This window comes from Quercus robur, chromosome 11, assembly GCF_932294415.1.
Source record: "Quercus robur chromosome 11, dhQueRobu3.1, whole genome shotgun sequence".
Lineage (NCBI taxonomy): Eukaryota > Viridiplantae > Streptophyta > Magnoliopsida > Fagales > Fagaceae > Quercus > Quercus robur.
Window position 1 is genome coordinate 49,378,506 of NC_065544.1, and position 16,045 is coordinate 49,394,550.

General features: G+C 31.5%; 1 protein-coding gene across 1 annotated transcript; it reads left to right on the top strand.

The window, feature by feature from the left end:
* Positions 1-1,743: 1,743 nt before the first annotated feature.
* On the top strand, positions 1,744-2,570 carry LOC126706490 (chaperone protein dnaJ 11, chloroplastic-like). Its single transcript, XM_050405986.1, has one exon. The coding sequence runs from the start codon at positions 1,786-1,788 to the stop codon at positions 2,344-2,346; it is 561 nt and encodes a 186-aa protein (XP_050261943.1). The 5' UTR covers positions 1,744-1,785; the 3' UTR covers positions 2,347-2,570.
* The last annotated feature ends 13,475 nt before the right edge of the window (positions 2,571-16,045 follow it).

The window sequence follows — 16,045 nt, forward strand, 5'->3', positions numbered from 1 at the left end:
AAACATTAAAAAGTAATATATTGAAAAAAAAAAAAAACATATTTATTGAAAGTACTCCTGTGTTTATGGAATGGACAAATGAAAAAGTGGACCTATGACACAATCACACAATGAGGGGTATATGTCTATCCATATTAGCAGTTAGCTGACTCAGAAAATAGTACAGCATCCAATGGATAAGATATTATTTTTCCCAGCGCAAGCAATGGATAAGCCTTTGACAATCAATGTCCACAATAACTATAAATCATCCATTGCTCAAAAAAAAAATAAAAAAATAAAAAAATCCATGGACCTTACTCCTTAGTATCTTACCCCACAAATCAATGTAATCCATTTCCTTATATTTCCTTTTCAAGAAGTGGATAATATTTTTCACAAAATCATATTCATCTGTTTTACTTTATATTTCACCGTATGACTTGTGTCCTTTTTTATTTTAAAATTTAGTTATTTTATATAAGAAAAGAAAAAAAAAAGTGTGATAGGTTACGGCTAGTAAAGCTAATATGGGAGCTTAGATTGGGATAGAAACTTATATTCTTATGATTAGTACATTATAAAAATAATATTAGTGATAGACTCAATTAAAAATTATATTACTATTAACAGCATTTACGTTGGCTTGTGCAAAATTTTTTATTTACATTAGAATAATAATCTATCCTTTCTATTTTACATTTTCACTTTTCAAAATAATAAAATTCGATTCTAAAAAAAAAAAAAATTCAATTCTCTATTCTAAATTCTATTTCATTTAAATATTCTTTTCACATTCATGTTTTTTAATATTATTTTCTCCACTATTTTAGAATACCCATTTTTCCACCACTTCTCAAGACACCAGTGCAGGGGTGGCTTGATGTATTTGGGGGTCTAAGGTAAAAATTGATTATCTTGTTTTAGATGCAAAATTACTACTAATTAACATAAACTACGTAAAAAAAATTTTAAAGAAATTTTATAAACAAAAAAAAATTGACAAAATTTTTCATACTTATTGATATGGTAGATTGATAATAGTAAGTAAAAGAGTGGTGTTAGTGGTAGACTTAGACGAGAACTAGTAAAAGTTTGCTAACTAAACTCTTATTATTATTCTTATTTTTTTTTTAAAGTACAACATTCACAATATTTTTTTACAACAAATCCTAGGTTTTAAGTTTTTTTTTTTTTTTTTTTTCTCTCTTTGAAAATATCACTATAATTATTTTTTTGCCATCAATAACAAGTTGTAACAACCTGCTACTTAGCATAATTGTAAAAGTGTTGTAAAAAATATTGTGGACGTTGCATTTTTCTCTATTTTTTATTTGTTTTTCATCTGGTAAAAAAATATTATTTTATTTATTGATTATAAATAACCCTATTAGATAAAATTTAGGGTCTTTTTTTTACTTGGACCGCTTCTCTTGCTCCACTATTCAGCCGACACTGCACCAATGCTCACTTTAAAAAAAAAGTATTTGAGGTTGAAGGTTGAACTTGAACAATATTCTCTAGCACTGAGATGTGTAGGGAAGCATAAGTGTAAATTGTTTTTTGGGATATATATATATATATATATATATATTTTTTTTTTTTTTTCTATATTAGTCTTTTTTTTTTTTCTTTTTTTGGCTAAACATATTAGTCTCTTATTATAATAGATCATGTCAAACGTTAAGGAAAAAACAAAATGCAAAAAAGTATTATCTCCTAGCCTTGCCTTTCCTAAATTTCTTTTCTATATAAACCCCCCCTTACAGGCACACTTCAAACCTCACAACCCAGCCAGCCTCTTCAATGTTTGCCTCATCTCCAAGCTCTTTCATCCAATACCCATTTCAACTCTCATCCTCAAAAGCCATTCTAAACACCAAAACCAAACATCTTTACACAGCAGCACCACCATCTACCTCTCAAAAATTTCGTCCACGCAAAACCATTTCTGCTTACAGCACAACAGGGACAAAGAGACCACACAACCTCAACTTTCAAACTGAACATCAAATGGCTTCAACATCATCTTTGTACGAAGTACTTGGGATCCCCATGAGCGCTAGTGGCCACGAGATCAAATCTGCTTATAGAAAGCTTGCAAGAATGTGTCACCCTGATGTGGTGTCGATCAATCAGAAAGAAACATCGGCCAATGAGTTCATGAAAATCCATGCAGCGTATTCAACTCTGTCTGACCCTGACAAACGTGCCAATTATGATAGAGAAATCTATGGGCATCGAAGAGGGTCTTATTATGGTTCTGCTTCCACCATGACATCATCGGCCGGAGCTGCGGCGGCGGCGGCGATGTCGGGTTTTTCGGGATATTCTAGGAGGACTTGGGAGACTGATCAGTGTTGGTAGCTAATTATAGTAGAATGCTGTATGTATATGTCATCTTGTTCTTCACTTTTTTGTGATCAATTTTCTCAAAATTGGTTGAAGACAGTAGAGAGAAGTGAGAACAAGGTAAAACGATGCCGTTTTGATTATGGGCATACGTGGTTTTCTATAGAGATAGGGCCTTGGGAAATGTTGTGTCATGTAATATAAGATTATGTTTCTATTAATTCCCTTTTTTTGGCATAGTCCTCTCTCTCTCTCTCTCAAGATCCAACTTTGAAGGCTATTAGAATAAGACGTTGAAGGAATCCAAAAACTAAGGGCTAATAAGATTATGATTCAATCCAATAATGAATAACAAAAGAAATGATATGTAGTTTTGTAGCTCAATCACATTTTCTTAAAGGAGAGAATTAAATCCTCCACTCCATTTGTTGTAGGAAATAGAACAAGGATAACTTTTTTAGCGATGACTTAGATATTTAGATAACTAAATGAAAGTAATGTTCTATACAATAATAGATGCCAAAAAATGAGGCATGTTACTCATAATTGTAATAACAAGATAGAATAGCACCCACAATGAATCCTTCCACCTTTTACGTGACCAACTTTAACCTAGAACTAGTTTGTTACTGTTTTATAGGCGTTATGTCTCGATACATTATTTCAATATTGTTGGTCGTTGAAGTCACTGGATGTGGCCATTTACAACCACCTAGGGATCGACAACCATAATAAAGCTGTGAGTTGAGTTAATTTACATCTCTTTAGTAAAATGCAACACTGTTAAATTTTTTTTTTTTTTTTCTTCGTTGTGCATCATGCAATGAGCTTGAATATTTGGTTTACGTGAAGGCTAATTTAGATCAAAGAAAGAGAAAGTTTAGCGACAACTCTTGTGTCACTATTATTGCTATAACTTTGACATGATCAATTATAAGTAGTGGATAAAAAGCAATAAGTCAGTATGAAAATGATTGTAATTATTGTCCGTATTGTGATGATTCGCTTAAACCAAGTGATGATATATCCTATAGTATTGGCGAAACATATAGGATAAAATCCAAATTTTCGTCCTTAATATTTATTTTTAAAATACATTAAGGATAATTTTTTACAGCAACTTGAGGTTAGAACGGATGAATATTATGATTTCAAGATCCATCCAAAAATTGTTATAATCAGTGGGAGTGGCTGGTTTGCCAATGGAGGCAGTGAGGCGACAAGCCGTTGTTTTGAGAAATAATTAATATTTGGGTCTGGTGCTAATTTACTACGTAATCAGACAATACTTTCACTCGTGGCAGTGACTTTCTTATTCAGACAAACGAACAAAAAGGTACTATCTTTTTTAAATAAACGAAAGGACAAGAAGAGAAATCAAAATTTAAATTTGAAATTAGACAATTTGAAATGATTGTGATCATTATATACTTTTTTTTTCCCTAAAATCATTATATACTATTATAACTTGCTGAGGTGGTACCTACAACATTGTGAAACATTTGGATTGGTACATTTGGATCAGTTCATTATGAAATCAAATGATGTTTTCAAGTGGTCACATCCTCCTAATAAAAATAAATAAATGAACAAAGTTAACAACAAAAACTTCTTCTCAAAATGTCTTAAAAGACCAATGTTAAGAATTTTGTTAACGAATCCTTTAAAAGCATAGAAAATCGTCTTGAATTTTCATTACTTATATTATAGTTTAAAATTGAATATTTAATATAAAAACGAAGAAATACAATGAGAAAAATGGAAAATTCAATCTCCAAAATACAATACAAAGCTTTACTTGGGATTCAATCCAAAGATTTCCTCTTTCGCCTTTTAACTTTTTAAGCATCCCATTGACCTAGTATTTCATTTCTTGCTCTCTAAAAAAAATGCATTATTACACATGCACGAACACATTGAATGTAGATGCAGTCGCAGATCTTAAGGATGTCTAGCTTTCTGTAATTTATTTTTATATTTCAATTCTTTTTTCTGGTCTCTGTTGCTGGTCGGTGAGGTTTTGTCAGCAACACGAAGAACACTGAACACGAGGCATCAATCACCAAGCATTGGTGGGTTTATGTGTACTTCTGTAGTCTGTGCTTTGGAGCTGAACTTTTATTGGATTAAATCTCAAAACATGCGTCCATGATCCATGAAATACTTTACATTGTTCGAAGGAATCTATCTCAAATTTAGGAGACGCTCACATGCTAGAGAAGACACAAAGTATTAAATTATGGCTTAAAAAAAAGATTAAATGAAAAGCTTGTATTAAATTCAACCAACTAGGCAACTACCTTGTTGCTGCCAGACTTAACTACCAACTATCAGTCTCCCACTGGCTACAGCAATAATCTTCAAGGCAGTCTTAACACCTTTCTTCTAAACTTTTGTTATTGATTTGTTGCAATTCCTAATCAATTTCATTGTTTTGGAACAAGTTTTCACTGCCTAGCCTGCAATTCTTCATAAAGAAATGTCAGAAGGATAAATTTCTCATCAATAGTTTGTATGTTTTTGGGTGGATGAGAATAATAAAACTTTAATAATTTATTTATTGAATGATGAGATGTTCACAATGGGAGAAATAAAACAGAATATAGCAACAACGAATGGAGAAATTAACAATGACTTATTTCTCATAAATCTACTTGACCGAGCATTTACTTTACAAGCTCAATCTCTTTATCTTACATATATATCCCCCCTTTAAGAGAACCCCCGCCCGCCGGGGGTGGGGGATTGTATTTATATTGGCTGTGGTACAATGAGAATGTGATACTTTATATTGGCTGTGGTACAAGGGGAATGTAGTACTTGTCCTATCAATGGTTTTTTCTTCTCCTTTTTAGGAGATGAGTGGGTAAATAGGTGAATTCACTGTTCAGACGGGTCATTTAACATTTAATGCTAGTTCTGCTTGGTAGGTGTAACCATTTAATGCAGAGGTGATTGTTGCTTTTCTTCCGCTATCTTTTTATTATCCCTACCTTTTTCCTATAGTTGTTTTTTGGCAAAACCACCATTTTAGTCTCTACATTTTGGTGTCACAGTCAATTTGGTCCCAATATTTTGGTAGCAGTCAATTTAATCCCTGTTATTTTCAACTTGCATTTAATTTGGTTCTTACCGTTAACTCATTAACGGAAAATGCTTACATGGTAAACAATTTGCACAGTTGACATGCTTAATTTTAAAATATTAAATAAAATTCAGATGTGTCTAAATTTTAGTGGCTGATGTTGCCACATTAGTGCTTAAATGACAAAAAAATAGCCACGTCAGCTTTTAAAAATATATTTTCTTTTTTACCGAATTTTTTTCCTTTTCTCTAGTTTTTCACTTTTATCTTTTTCTTTTAGAAATCCACAGTATCACAAGAACGCATCTTAATCCATTTTTCTTATTTTTCCTTCAGCTCATCTCTAAGCCTCTCTCTCTCTCTCTCTCTCTCTCTCTCTCTCTCTCTCTCTCTCTCTCTCTCTCTCTCTCTCTCTCTCTTTTGTAATCTCTTATTCATGGCCAAAGAACCCAAATCCCAAATTTAAACTAAACCTCAAACCTTACCCAGATCTACCATTGAATTTGGAGATAGAGAGAGACTAAGAGATGTTTGTTTAATAAGAAAATTTATCTCCAATTGTGTTCAACTACTTTAATCGCATATTCCCCCAGATGCATTTTTATATTTTAACGTGGGAGAAAAAAAGTTAAAAATACGAAAAAGTAAAGAGTTCAAGAGTACAAGAGACTTGTTGCCTTTCACAAACGATGAGCTCTGTTATGGAACTCATCCTCTTTTTTATACATTTTTAGTTCTATTTTTTCTTTTTAACTTTTCTTCTTTATTCTTTAATATACTTCTATCATTTTACTGTTAAAAAAAAAAAAAAAAAAAAAAAGAGTTCAAAGTTTAAATTAAAAAAAATAAATCAGTAAAAAAGGAAATATATTTTTAAAAGCTGATGTGGCAACATCAGCCACTAAAATTTAGACATATCAGAATTATATTTAATATTTTAATATTAAGCATGTCAACTGTGTAAATTGTTTGTCACGTAAGTATTTTCCGTTAGTGAGTTATCAGTAGGAACTAAATTAAATGCAAGTTGAAAATAATAAGGATCAAATTGACTGTTACCAAAATGTAGGGACTAAAATGGTACTTTTGCCTTGTTTTTTCCTTGGCCAATTTTCGAGTAGGTATGATACCTCGGCTAACTCCTGCCTCGTCAGGCTGAGCCTTGGGACATTTGTCATACACAAGCTTTGAATATGGCCCCTTGTAGTGTGGAACTAGTATTGGTCCTTGCCCTTCTATTCCCTTAGTGCTGCTTCCTTCCGCCCTAACGAACCCTAGGCCTTTGGTCTTGTGATCCAATTTTCTCCCCCCATAATGTTTATTTAAAATAAAAATAAACCAATAATAATAAGTTCATCCAAATACACTATAAAGACTTTCTCCTAATTTTCTTAAGTTCAAAAATTCACTAAACTACAATTATACCATTTTGAACTTCTTACTGGCCATAAAAGAGGACAAGAAATTATTATTTTTAAACTATTTTTTTCTCTGAAACCAACCCTTTTTTTAGTTAAATTCTCCGAAATCAATTTTTTTTTTTTTTTTTTTTTTTTGAGTAGATTCATGTCTAAATTTTTTAAATTCATATATTTTTCATTGAAAAATTGAGTGTATTATTTTCCTAAAAGAAGAATATTCACGATTCTCTCGCACAACTTATTTCATATCTACGATCTACCTTTCATATTTTCAATGTAAACATCATCTTTTTACCTTTTTAAAAGTGTATTCCCGCACTTATAATTATGGATACGTGTGAAAGTGTGTGAAAGAATATAAAAGAAGAAGAACTCAAAAAGAAAAAAGAAACACGGAATATACTTCCTTCAAATCACCACTAGCTCCTTGGGAAAACTTTGCATAGGCTCTTTGTCAATCACCTTTATTTAAATTCAATGACGTCTATTCATATATACTATTGAAGTTCATATAATGAAAGGAATAGACTTTGTCAAATTGTCACAATCTTTATGTAAATTCAAAGATGTCCATGCATTTACACTATCGAAGCTTCTTAAATTTGCCACAGCCTTTATGTAAATTCAATGATGTCTATCCATTTATTAGCCACAAGGAAAGTATGCTAAAGTTGTTTATTTTCTAGCCCTTGTTGATTGAATTAACACAAATTTTCTTGCCATCCCCATCCATTTGCCTAGTAGTGTCAGATAATGAATTGGAAGGTAGCCACTTGTGGACACAACATGATAAAAATAAAGTTCCGTGTTGGCTTCCTATGATGTGAGATGTGACGAAGATGACCATCTCTTGTCCATATTCAATTACATGTCGCAATATCATCACAAATAATTCAATGGGTATACATATATACTTGGTGTCACTGACTCAGAACGGCCATTAATTCACTTATTGAGTGGTTTTTTTTTTTTTTTTTTAGTTACAAAATAAGGTGAAAGATTTGAACTTTGAATGTCTTGAAAAAATCAAGAGATGCCAATCAGTTGAGTTATATGACTCTTAACTTTGACAAATTACTTAAGTTTTAATTTAATTTGCAACTAATCAGAAACTTTTCAAAACATGCACTGAGTCATAACTCGTATGTGATGCTTACCCAAAAAAGCATAGGATTCTAATTATAAATTTGTGTATGAAAGCAATCTGCTCGGATTTGAGTTAAACAATAGAGCTGATTTACCCCATTTAATATGGATCATGACCATTCAATTTAAGTCTATTTCAGTTTAAACCCTGAATCATGCTGCTGTCAATGGCAGAGAGAGTGATAAGATAGCTTTTGAATTGAATGGATTTATAAGTTCAAGATCTAGTTTGTAACTTATGAAATTCTAGAATTCAATTTGAAATTCTCCCTAAATTACAAGGTTTTACATATGATTTTCTTTATTTTTTGTTTCGTAAACCATTATAATTTATCAGCAGGGTTGTTCTTCGATTTTGGATTAAAAAAGAAATTAGCAACAATCAACAAGATTTTAGGTTTTAGTTATATTAATCCGATAAAAATGTCAGTTCTAATTTGGTTAATTAGTAAAATTTATTGTCGTCAAATAATGGACATAAGTTTAAATACTATCTACATTAAAAAAATCAATTGATGTCTTGACTTAATAATAAAGTACAATTATCATAAAACGCATATCATAGATTTAAAGTTTGCCCATGATTTGGGGCTAGATGATATCTGTCACAACCCACAACCCACAACTTGTGTAGGCCATATGGGTGAAATGAGCAGGAAGAACCAGAGAGGTGATGCTAGGAAAGGTTTAGTTACGTGTGCATCATGCTCATAAGCTCATTGCTATCTTAACTTCTTTGTTAATGTGACAACTAGTGGTAAATGACTAAATGTCACATTAGAAGAAATGTACACGTAACAGGAAGTTTTGTAACTTCAATTAGACTAGTGTCAGAATCTGAACTAGATTATAACATTTTTTTTTTTTTTAAATTGAAGTATTTGATTGAAAATTTTAATAATACAAAGACCAAATTAAAACCAATAAAAAATTAGAGGGAGAAAAAGTATATTAACCATTATATTTTTTGTGTTGACCTTAAGATTTATTTGAAAGCGTTGACTCAAGCATTAAAAACTAACGGGCTCTCTTAATTGTATATATAGATCAAAGAAACCATCATACTAATATTAGCTTGTTATATTTACTGAAGGGACTGAACTCGCAATTTGATTCCATCAACTTGAATAAGTATTCGTACTCAAAAAATAAAAAATAAAAAACTTGAATAAGTATTCCCTTTTTTTAAAAAAGTTGAATTAGTATATAAAAATTAATGTCACGATTGTTTATGAAATGCATAATTAAATCTTCTAATTTTGAAGTCAATTGTTGTTTTATTTAACTTTTTTTGGAGGAGCTTTGATTTTTTTACCTTGTTTTTAATATGTAGTGTAAGACCACTAAATCTATGAACAATTCCTTTTAAATCCTAGAAAAGGTTTGACATCTATTAACCTTACAAAGAAATTTCTTCTGTCTGATTGAAGTAACCTTTTGAGGACGTTTTCTAGCTTTTCAATGAAAAATGTTTACCGCAAAGCAAACCAATGTACCGATAGGCTAACAAAGTTGGGAAGTTCTCAAACTTAAAATTTTGTAATATTTGATAATCCACCGTTTGTGGCGGTTCACTTGTTAGCTCCCAACAAAGTTAAGCTGTTTTGTAATAAACTGGAATAATGATACATGCAAGGGAATGGTTTGAAATTTTTCTAAGTATTACAGTCAGCACCTAGGATTCTTTTTTTTCTTTTTTTTTTAAAGAAAAACCATAAGTGGTTGTGGTTTTGTGCGTTTTTTACCTTATCTTTTTTGCTCGTGACTCCATGGTAGATTGAGCTTGTCCAGAATCATTTTGGGCTTAGAAATATTCAGGCCTGTAAATCAAAACAGCTACCAAGTTCAGGCCGAGGGTGAGTTGAATTACCTGGTTTAGGGTCTGTTTGGATAGAACTTATTTTGCTGAAACTGAAAACTGAAAACTGAAAACACTGTAGCAAAATAATTTTTAAATGTGTGAATAGTATTGTGGGATCCAATTTTAATGAAAAAGTTACTCAAAAGTGAGATTTATGGGTCCCGTACACTGTTCACGGGACCCACAGAACTAATAAAAAACTGAAAAGTCAACAATTGCCGGCTACTGTTCACATGAACAGTAGCCGTTGTTCCCTAAATGAGTGCGCAGCAGCAAAAAAAAAAAAAAAAAAAAAAAAAAGAAGAAGAAGAAGAGTGAAGAAACGTAAACGCAAACGCAAAAAGCTGGATCCAAACCCAGCCAGGCATTGGAGACAGGTATGGTCTGGTGGCTAAATTCAGCTCGGCCCAACCTATCTACAGGTTGGTAGTCCAGCCCAGGCACGATTAAGACTAAAACGTTTTGGGCCAGGCATAAAGGTAATATTTTGTGCAACAAATATCAGGTCTTAATTTAAAATAAGAGAAATACTTGTTGTACACCAACTCTTTTACATACAGCCCAAAAAATAATTGAACTATGACTTGAAATCACAATTTTCAAATTGGAATTTATGATTTTTTGGTTGTTTTTTGGGTTGTGTAAAACTATTTGTGTGTAATAAATATAACCCTTAAAATAATTCTCCATTTGGTGTCTTTTTTTCTTTTCTTTTTTTGGTTAAATGGGTTTTTGAAGGAGGGGTTGTTTATGAGATTTGGGACAAACTTTTTCTTTTTTGAAAAGGGGACAAAGTCACAAACATCTTTTTAAGGTTGATGATGTGTTGCAATTTAAAGAAAATTCTTTTATCAATGAAATGTTAGAATTTGAAAATTTTTGGTGTGGAATTGCCTTAATCAAGTAACTTAAAAGCCCCAAATTCTAACTCCAAAAAAAAAAAAAAAAAGAGTTCCCAAAATGCCTTCATGGAACATCCCATTTAATAGCTTGAAAAAGGCTTTCTTTAGATTTAATTGTTATAACAAGTGTTTATATATATATATATATATATATATATATATATATATCTTTTCATCTCTACAAATATATCATTTTATTATTGTAAGGACTGAGTTTGGAATTAACCCAATATAGGATTGGGTTTTAGCCCAATGAGCCCAAATAATGAATTTGTAAAGCGTGGGTAAAAGAACTAATTCTATTGAGTAAGAAAGATAGTAACAGTTGTTTATTTAAGAGAATCAAATACAAGTAAGGTAAGAAAATTTGTCCTCAGCCCAATCCGAGGAGCTCTATTATAATCTCAAGTTGATGATCAAGGTTACAAGAGTTAAAAAAATCGTTACAGTTATTTCTTTCCCTCCTTCTTTCTTTTTCTTTTGAGCCACCTTTCCATGCTATATACTATAATTTTTGGCATCATCTCCACCATACACGTGTAGATTAGATTTTAGGAACTCCTTCTTAACCCATCCAACACCTCCCAAAACCTTCAACTACCAGTTGTAAGGCTGCTTCATCACTGTTCAGGTATCATCTCCACATTAATGCGGCCAGAGAGTTAGCTGAGATGCATTTAATGCGAAGATAGCAACTTTTATAGATATTTGTTGCCTTCCTCTACTCTTTTCCAATCTAATGTCTGACTTCTAACCGTGATGCAACCTTGAAAGATGTGTAGGACGATAGGACATTCCTACTGACCTCGGATCCACATTTCCGATATAACTTTTCTCCTCGTACATCTTTTGGACTATCATGTATAATCCTTAACTCTTCATCTTCTACCATTCCCATAATAACATTATTTGACCATCCTCGGACAAGTAAATATCCTCGAACTGGGCCATAGGCCCAATATATACAGTTTTAACAGTACCTTCTGGCTATCTGGCTTCCACAATTATTATTATTATTATTATTTTATGTTTGATTAATATTTTTTTAAGGTGAACCATATTCTTCTAACTTCTATTGTGGTGTATTATATTTGCTTAATATACAACTAAACTTTATAAGTTTCAAATTTATTATTCAAATTTCTCATCTCTTAAAGAATAAGAAAATTATCATAATAATCAAAACTCATTACAAAATTACAACGTTATCTTAACCAAAATTAAAATGAAACTAAAGGAATAAATAATAGGCTTTATAATAATTAATTATTCAAACAATTGGTAGACATATTCAAATTCATGTTTCCAAAAAGGCTAAGTATTAACCCAAACTAAAATTCAACCAAAGTTATAAAAAAGAAAGAGAAGACTTTCTGATGGGACATTAAAACACACACACACACACACACACACACAATACCAAAACACATATTAAAAAAAAACCATCAACCTTAATTAGAGTTATAAGAAAGAATAAAAATTCACCGAGAGAGAGAGAGAGAGAGAGAGAGAGTTCTCACAGTTTTATGTGGGGAAAATATGGATTGAATGGAAAAACAATATCAAATTTATACAAAATAAAATGGGTAGAAAAAGAGTCAAAATATAAAAAAGAGGAAGAAAGTATAACAATAAAATAGTAGGGAGATAAAGAGACAAAAGGAAAGGGAAAGGTTGGAAGAAATGTAACAGTAGATGTGTGAAGCGATAGGGAGAAGAAGGGTTTTTTTTTTTTTTTTTTTTTTTTTTTTTAATTATAGGGGGAAGAAAAGTCTAAATAGAGAAAAGAAAATATAAAAAAAATAAATGAATGACATGACTATTGATGTGACTCAACAGGAGCGTAGTAATAATAAATGTTATGCTTCAACTTTTAGTGATATATAAATTTGTGATGAGACCCTTACCCTACAAAGTTCAAAGTCCTGCCATCTCATTGAAGATTATCAATTTAAGATGTGCCTTTTCAATTTGGCAGGACACATAATATAGTTTCAATATGTCATCATTTTCTCATGGTAAAAGTGATCCATTTCAATGATACTTTGCAAAAAACCAAGGTAAATGATTCCCTTGATAGCCCCCAACTCAAGAGTCTATCAAAGGTTTTCTAGCCTATTTGGCTGTTTCCAAGGCCAGACAAGATAAACGAATGTCTTGAATATTAGGGCCCATTTGGTATAAGAGTTTAAACACATATTTTTAGTTTTTAAACAAAATTACACGCATTTTCACACACTTTTTCATCCACACGTTTTTTCAAAAAATACAAATAATGTTACTAGAACAACATTACCAAACGGCCTCTTAGAATCTACAACTTGAAGTTCAGACCTGATAGCTTCCCATATCTCTGCAATCAAAGACTAATTTGGAAGCTAGCGTTCACCACCAAATCTGGAACACTTTAGTTTGGATTTTAATTAGAGCATCAAATCTGGCTAGCTAGCGTTCACCACCAATTTTCAGTAGATAGAAAACTCAAACTTGAGCATTGTAAACAAAATCTGAAACCATATTTAAAATTTAGATACCATGTTTCTAGTATTTTAGAAAAATGAATAATCAAATTATGTGTATACTCGAGAATATGCTAGATAAAGCAGTGCCACGAGCCTTGTAGATCAGTGGTTCTCCTTTACTAAGAGAATCATGGTTTATATCCCGCTCCTCCATTGATATAGCTATCCAAGTATCAAAAATTAGGTTTTTGCCATTAGTTATGTCCATGATATTAATCATATGATAAATTAGCATTATTGGTCCATTCGAAGCACAAGCAAGCGTCAGATTCCTGGCTGCCATATCCTCAAAGATGAATTAGTACACAATTATTATAAGGGTCGTTATAGCTGTCAGCTTGTGTACATTATGCAGAAGAATATTGTCACAATCTTATAAAGCCTGTGCATTTGTGCTGACAAATATACAAATATTCCGTAGAAGTAATCCACTGTAAAAATGTAATAATTTTGTTTGCCTGTCCATAACTACAAGGAATCATGTCAGATTCTGGCATCACACTGGTTTTTTGTACAGAAATTTCAAAGCCCATATGAGTAAGTAGTACACTGCAAGTCGGCAATAAGCTTCGAACCTGGCCATGCCATCAATGATGATGGCTGACAAAATTGTCAGAAGAGTAATCCATCCAAGTTGGTGCAAAACACTTTCCTAAAACACAATGCTGTGAGTCACGAGGTGATGTTTCTTATTTTGTAGCCATTACAGTTTACACTTTAGAACAGTGACAACACAGACTAATTGGATGTCAACCTAATTACATGTCCCCACAAGTCTAAGCTACTCATATTAGAATCATAAATGCATTTCATACGTAAGGTCTGCAACATGCAGATAAGAGCATCCAATTCATCAAAATGAAAGTAAAGATAAGAGCATACAAGTCTGGAAGGCTTTATCCAATTCGACAAATGACGATCTAATAGGAAAGTTCTAAGCCAGAATGAACACACAAGAAGCACTCATTTGTCATTTGTGATCCAGCTTGTAAAGTTTCCAGTATTGAAGGTGAGGTTATGCTGCTATAAATGTCATAAAGTACTTATCACATTGGTCTAGTCTTAACTATTCAGTATTCACATTTGTGTTTCTCTATATTTTAGTAGCTTTGTTAAAGCCTTAATAATTCAACCAAGTGGGTGTATGACCTATTTATACGTACAGATGCTTTATATAAAACTGGTGGAGATAGCTTGCTTATTTAAATGGCATTGAGTGTGTGTTTAGGAATGTTTATTTTCTTGATTCATTTAGCTGAAAAAATAAGCTAATTAAGTATAGTTACATTAAGAGAAAAAGTTAAGTTTTAAAAAATTATGCTAGATCAATAAATAAACCAAATAAACCGGAAAATAAGTGAAACCAAATGAATCCATGACAGGGGCAGCGCTACCTTAAGGTCAGGGTCCTTCAAAAAAAATTTGGGAACACCCTCAATTTTTTTTATGCTAATAAAATTAAATTCTGTTCCATAATTTATTCTACATTCAGTGGATGAATGATTGTTTGGTTGTGTACATTGAAAATGATGTAATTTGTAGTATTGATAATTAGACTATCATGCAACAATTTCAAAATATGAAAAATGCGTAGAAGACAATTGTAAACTTTATGTATTTGCGTGTTTTTTTATTGTTGTTGTTGTCAATATATGAATTTCTCTTTTTATTAGATTGTATAATTTATGCTTTTTAAGGAACATCCTAAGAAAAATTCCTACAACCGCCATTGACCCATAAGCTGATACGTGAAAAGCTCAGTGAAGGGTTGCCATGGCTAGCTATCCTTTTTACCACTTAAGAGCAATTACATCAAAGCCTCTAAAATACAAAAAGTGATAAAATTTACATAATATGACATGAAAAACTCCAGATCAGCTTGTCTATAATTATGCAAATATACAATGAAGTTACAGTAACCGTGTAAATATACACATTGTAGCTTTGTATAATTAATTATTTTATTAATTTCCTTTTCTTCTCTCTCTTTTCTCTCTCTTCTTGCCATAGTCACATCAGCTTTTCTCTCTCTTCTTGCCATAATAAAAAATACATTAAAATGAATATTTTATTTAAATAAATGTTTAGAATAGATAAACTAATGTAGGTACTTTGTAAAAGTGACGGTGTAAAATAGAAAAAGTAAATTTTTTTATAAAATAGACATAAATTTTTAGAAGTATTGATGCAATTGCTCTAAGGCTTCCTTTTGAAGCATGCCATTTTTCTTAGTATATCTGTGTATGTAATTATTGAAGTTCTTTCTATCAAATAAGAAAAATGATTGAAGGTCAATATTCTTCTTCTGAATAAGTGAATAATACTTCTTTCATTAAAAAGAAAAGAAACTACAATCAAGGATGGAGCCACAATAGGACCCAAGAGTAATTATATTAGGGTGTAATTCTAATTGGATTCGAGGAAAATAAAACTTAGCCCCTCCTCCCTCTAAAATATTGGCCCTTCTCCACAAATCAACCCAAACAACCATAATCCATAGATCATTATCCCAAAACATATAACAAAAACTCATTACAAAAATAAAATATAAAAATTAACAACCAATCATCAGTGGTCAACTCATATTTGTTTTGTTTATACTTCTGCTTCCTAACTTGAAATCTTGCTTTGTCCCTTACGGCAATTGAAAGTCATTCAATTGAAATGTTAAATACTTTGGCCAATTGGTTTGGGAGAGGGTGTAAGAAACAATCAGTGTCATTTTTTTTTTTTTTTTGAGAAGCAATCAGTGTCATTTGAAGTTTGAACCTTTAAAA

Bases quoted from the DNA above. Each gene is read 5' to 3' on its own strand.
- LOC126706490 (XM_050405986.1), top strand. From the start codon at position 1,786: ATGTTTGCCTCATCTCCAAGCTCTTTCATCCAATACCCATTTCAACTC.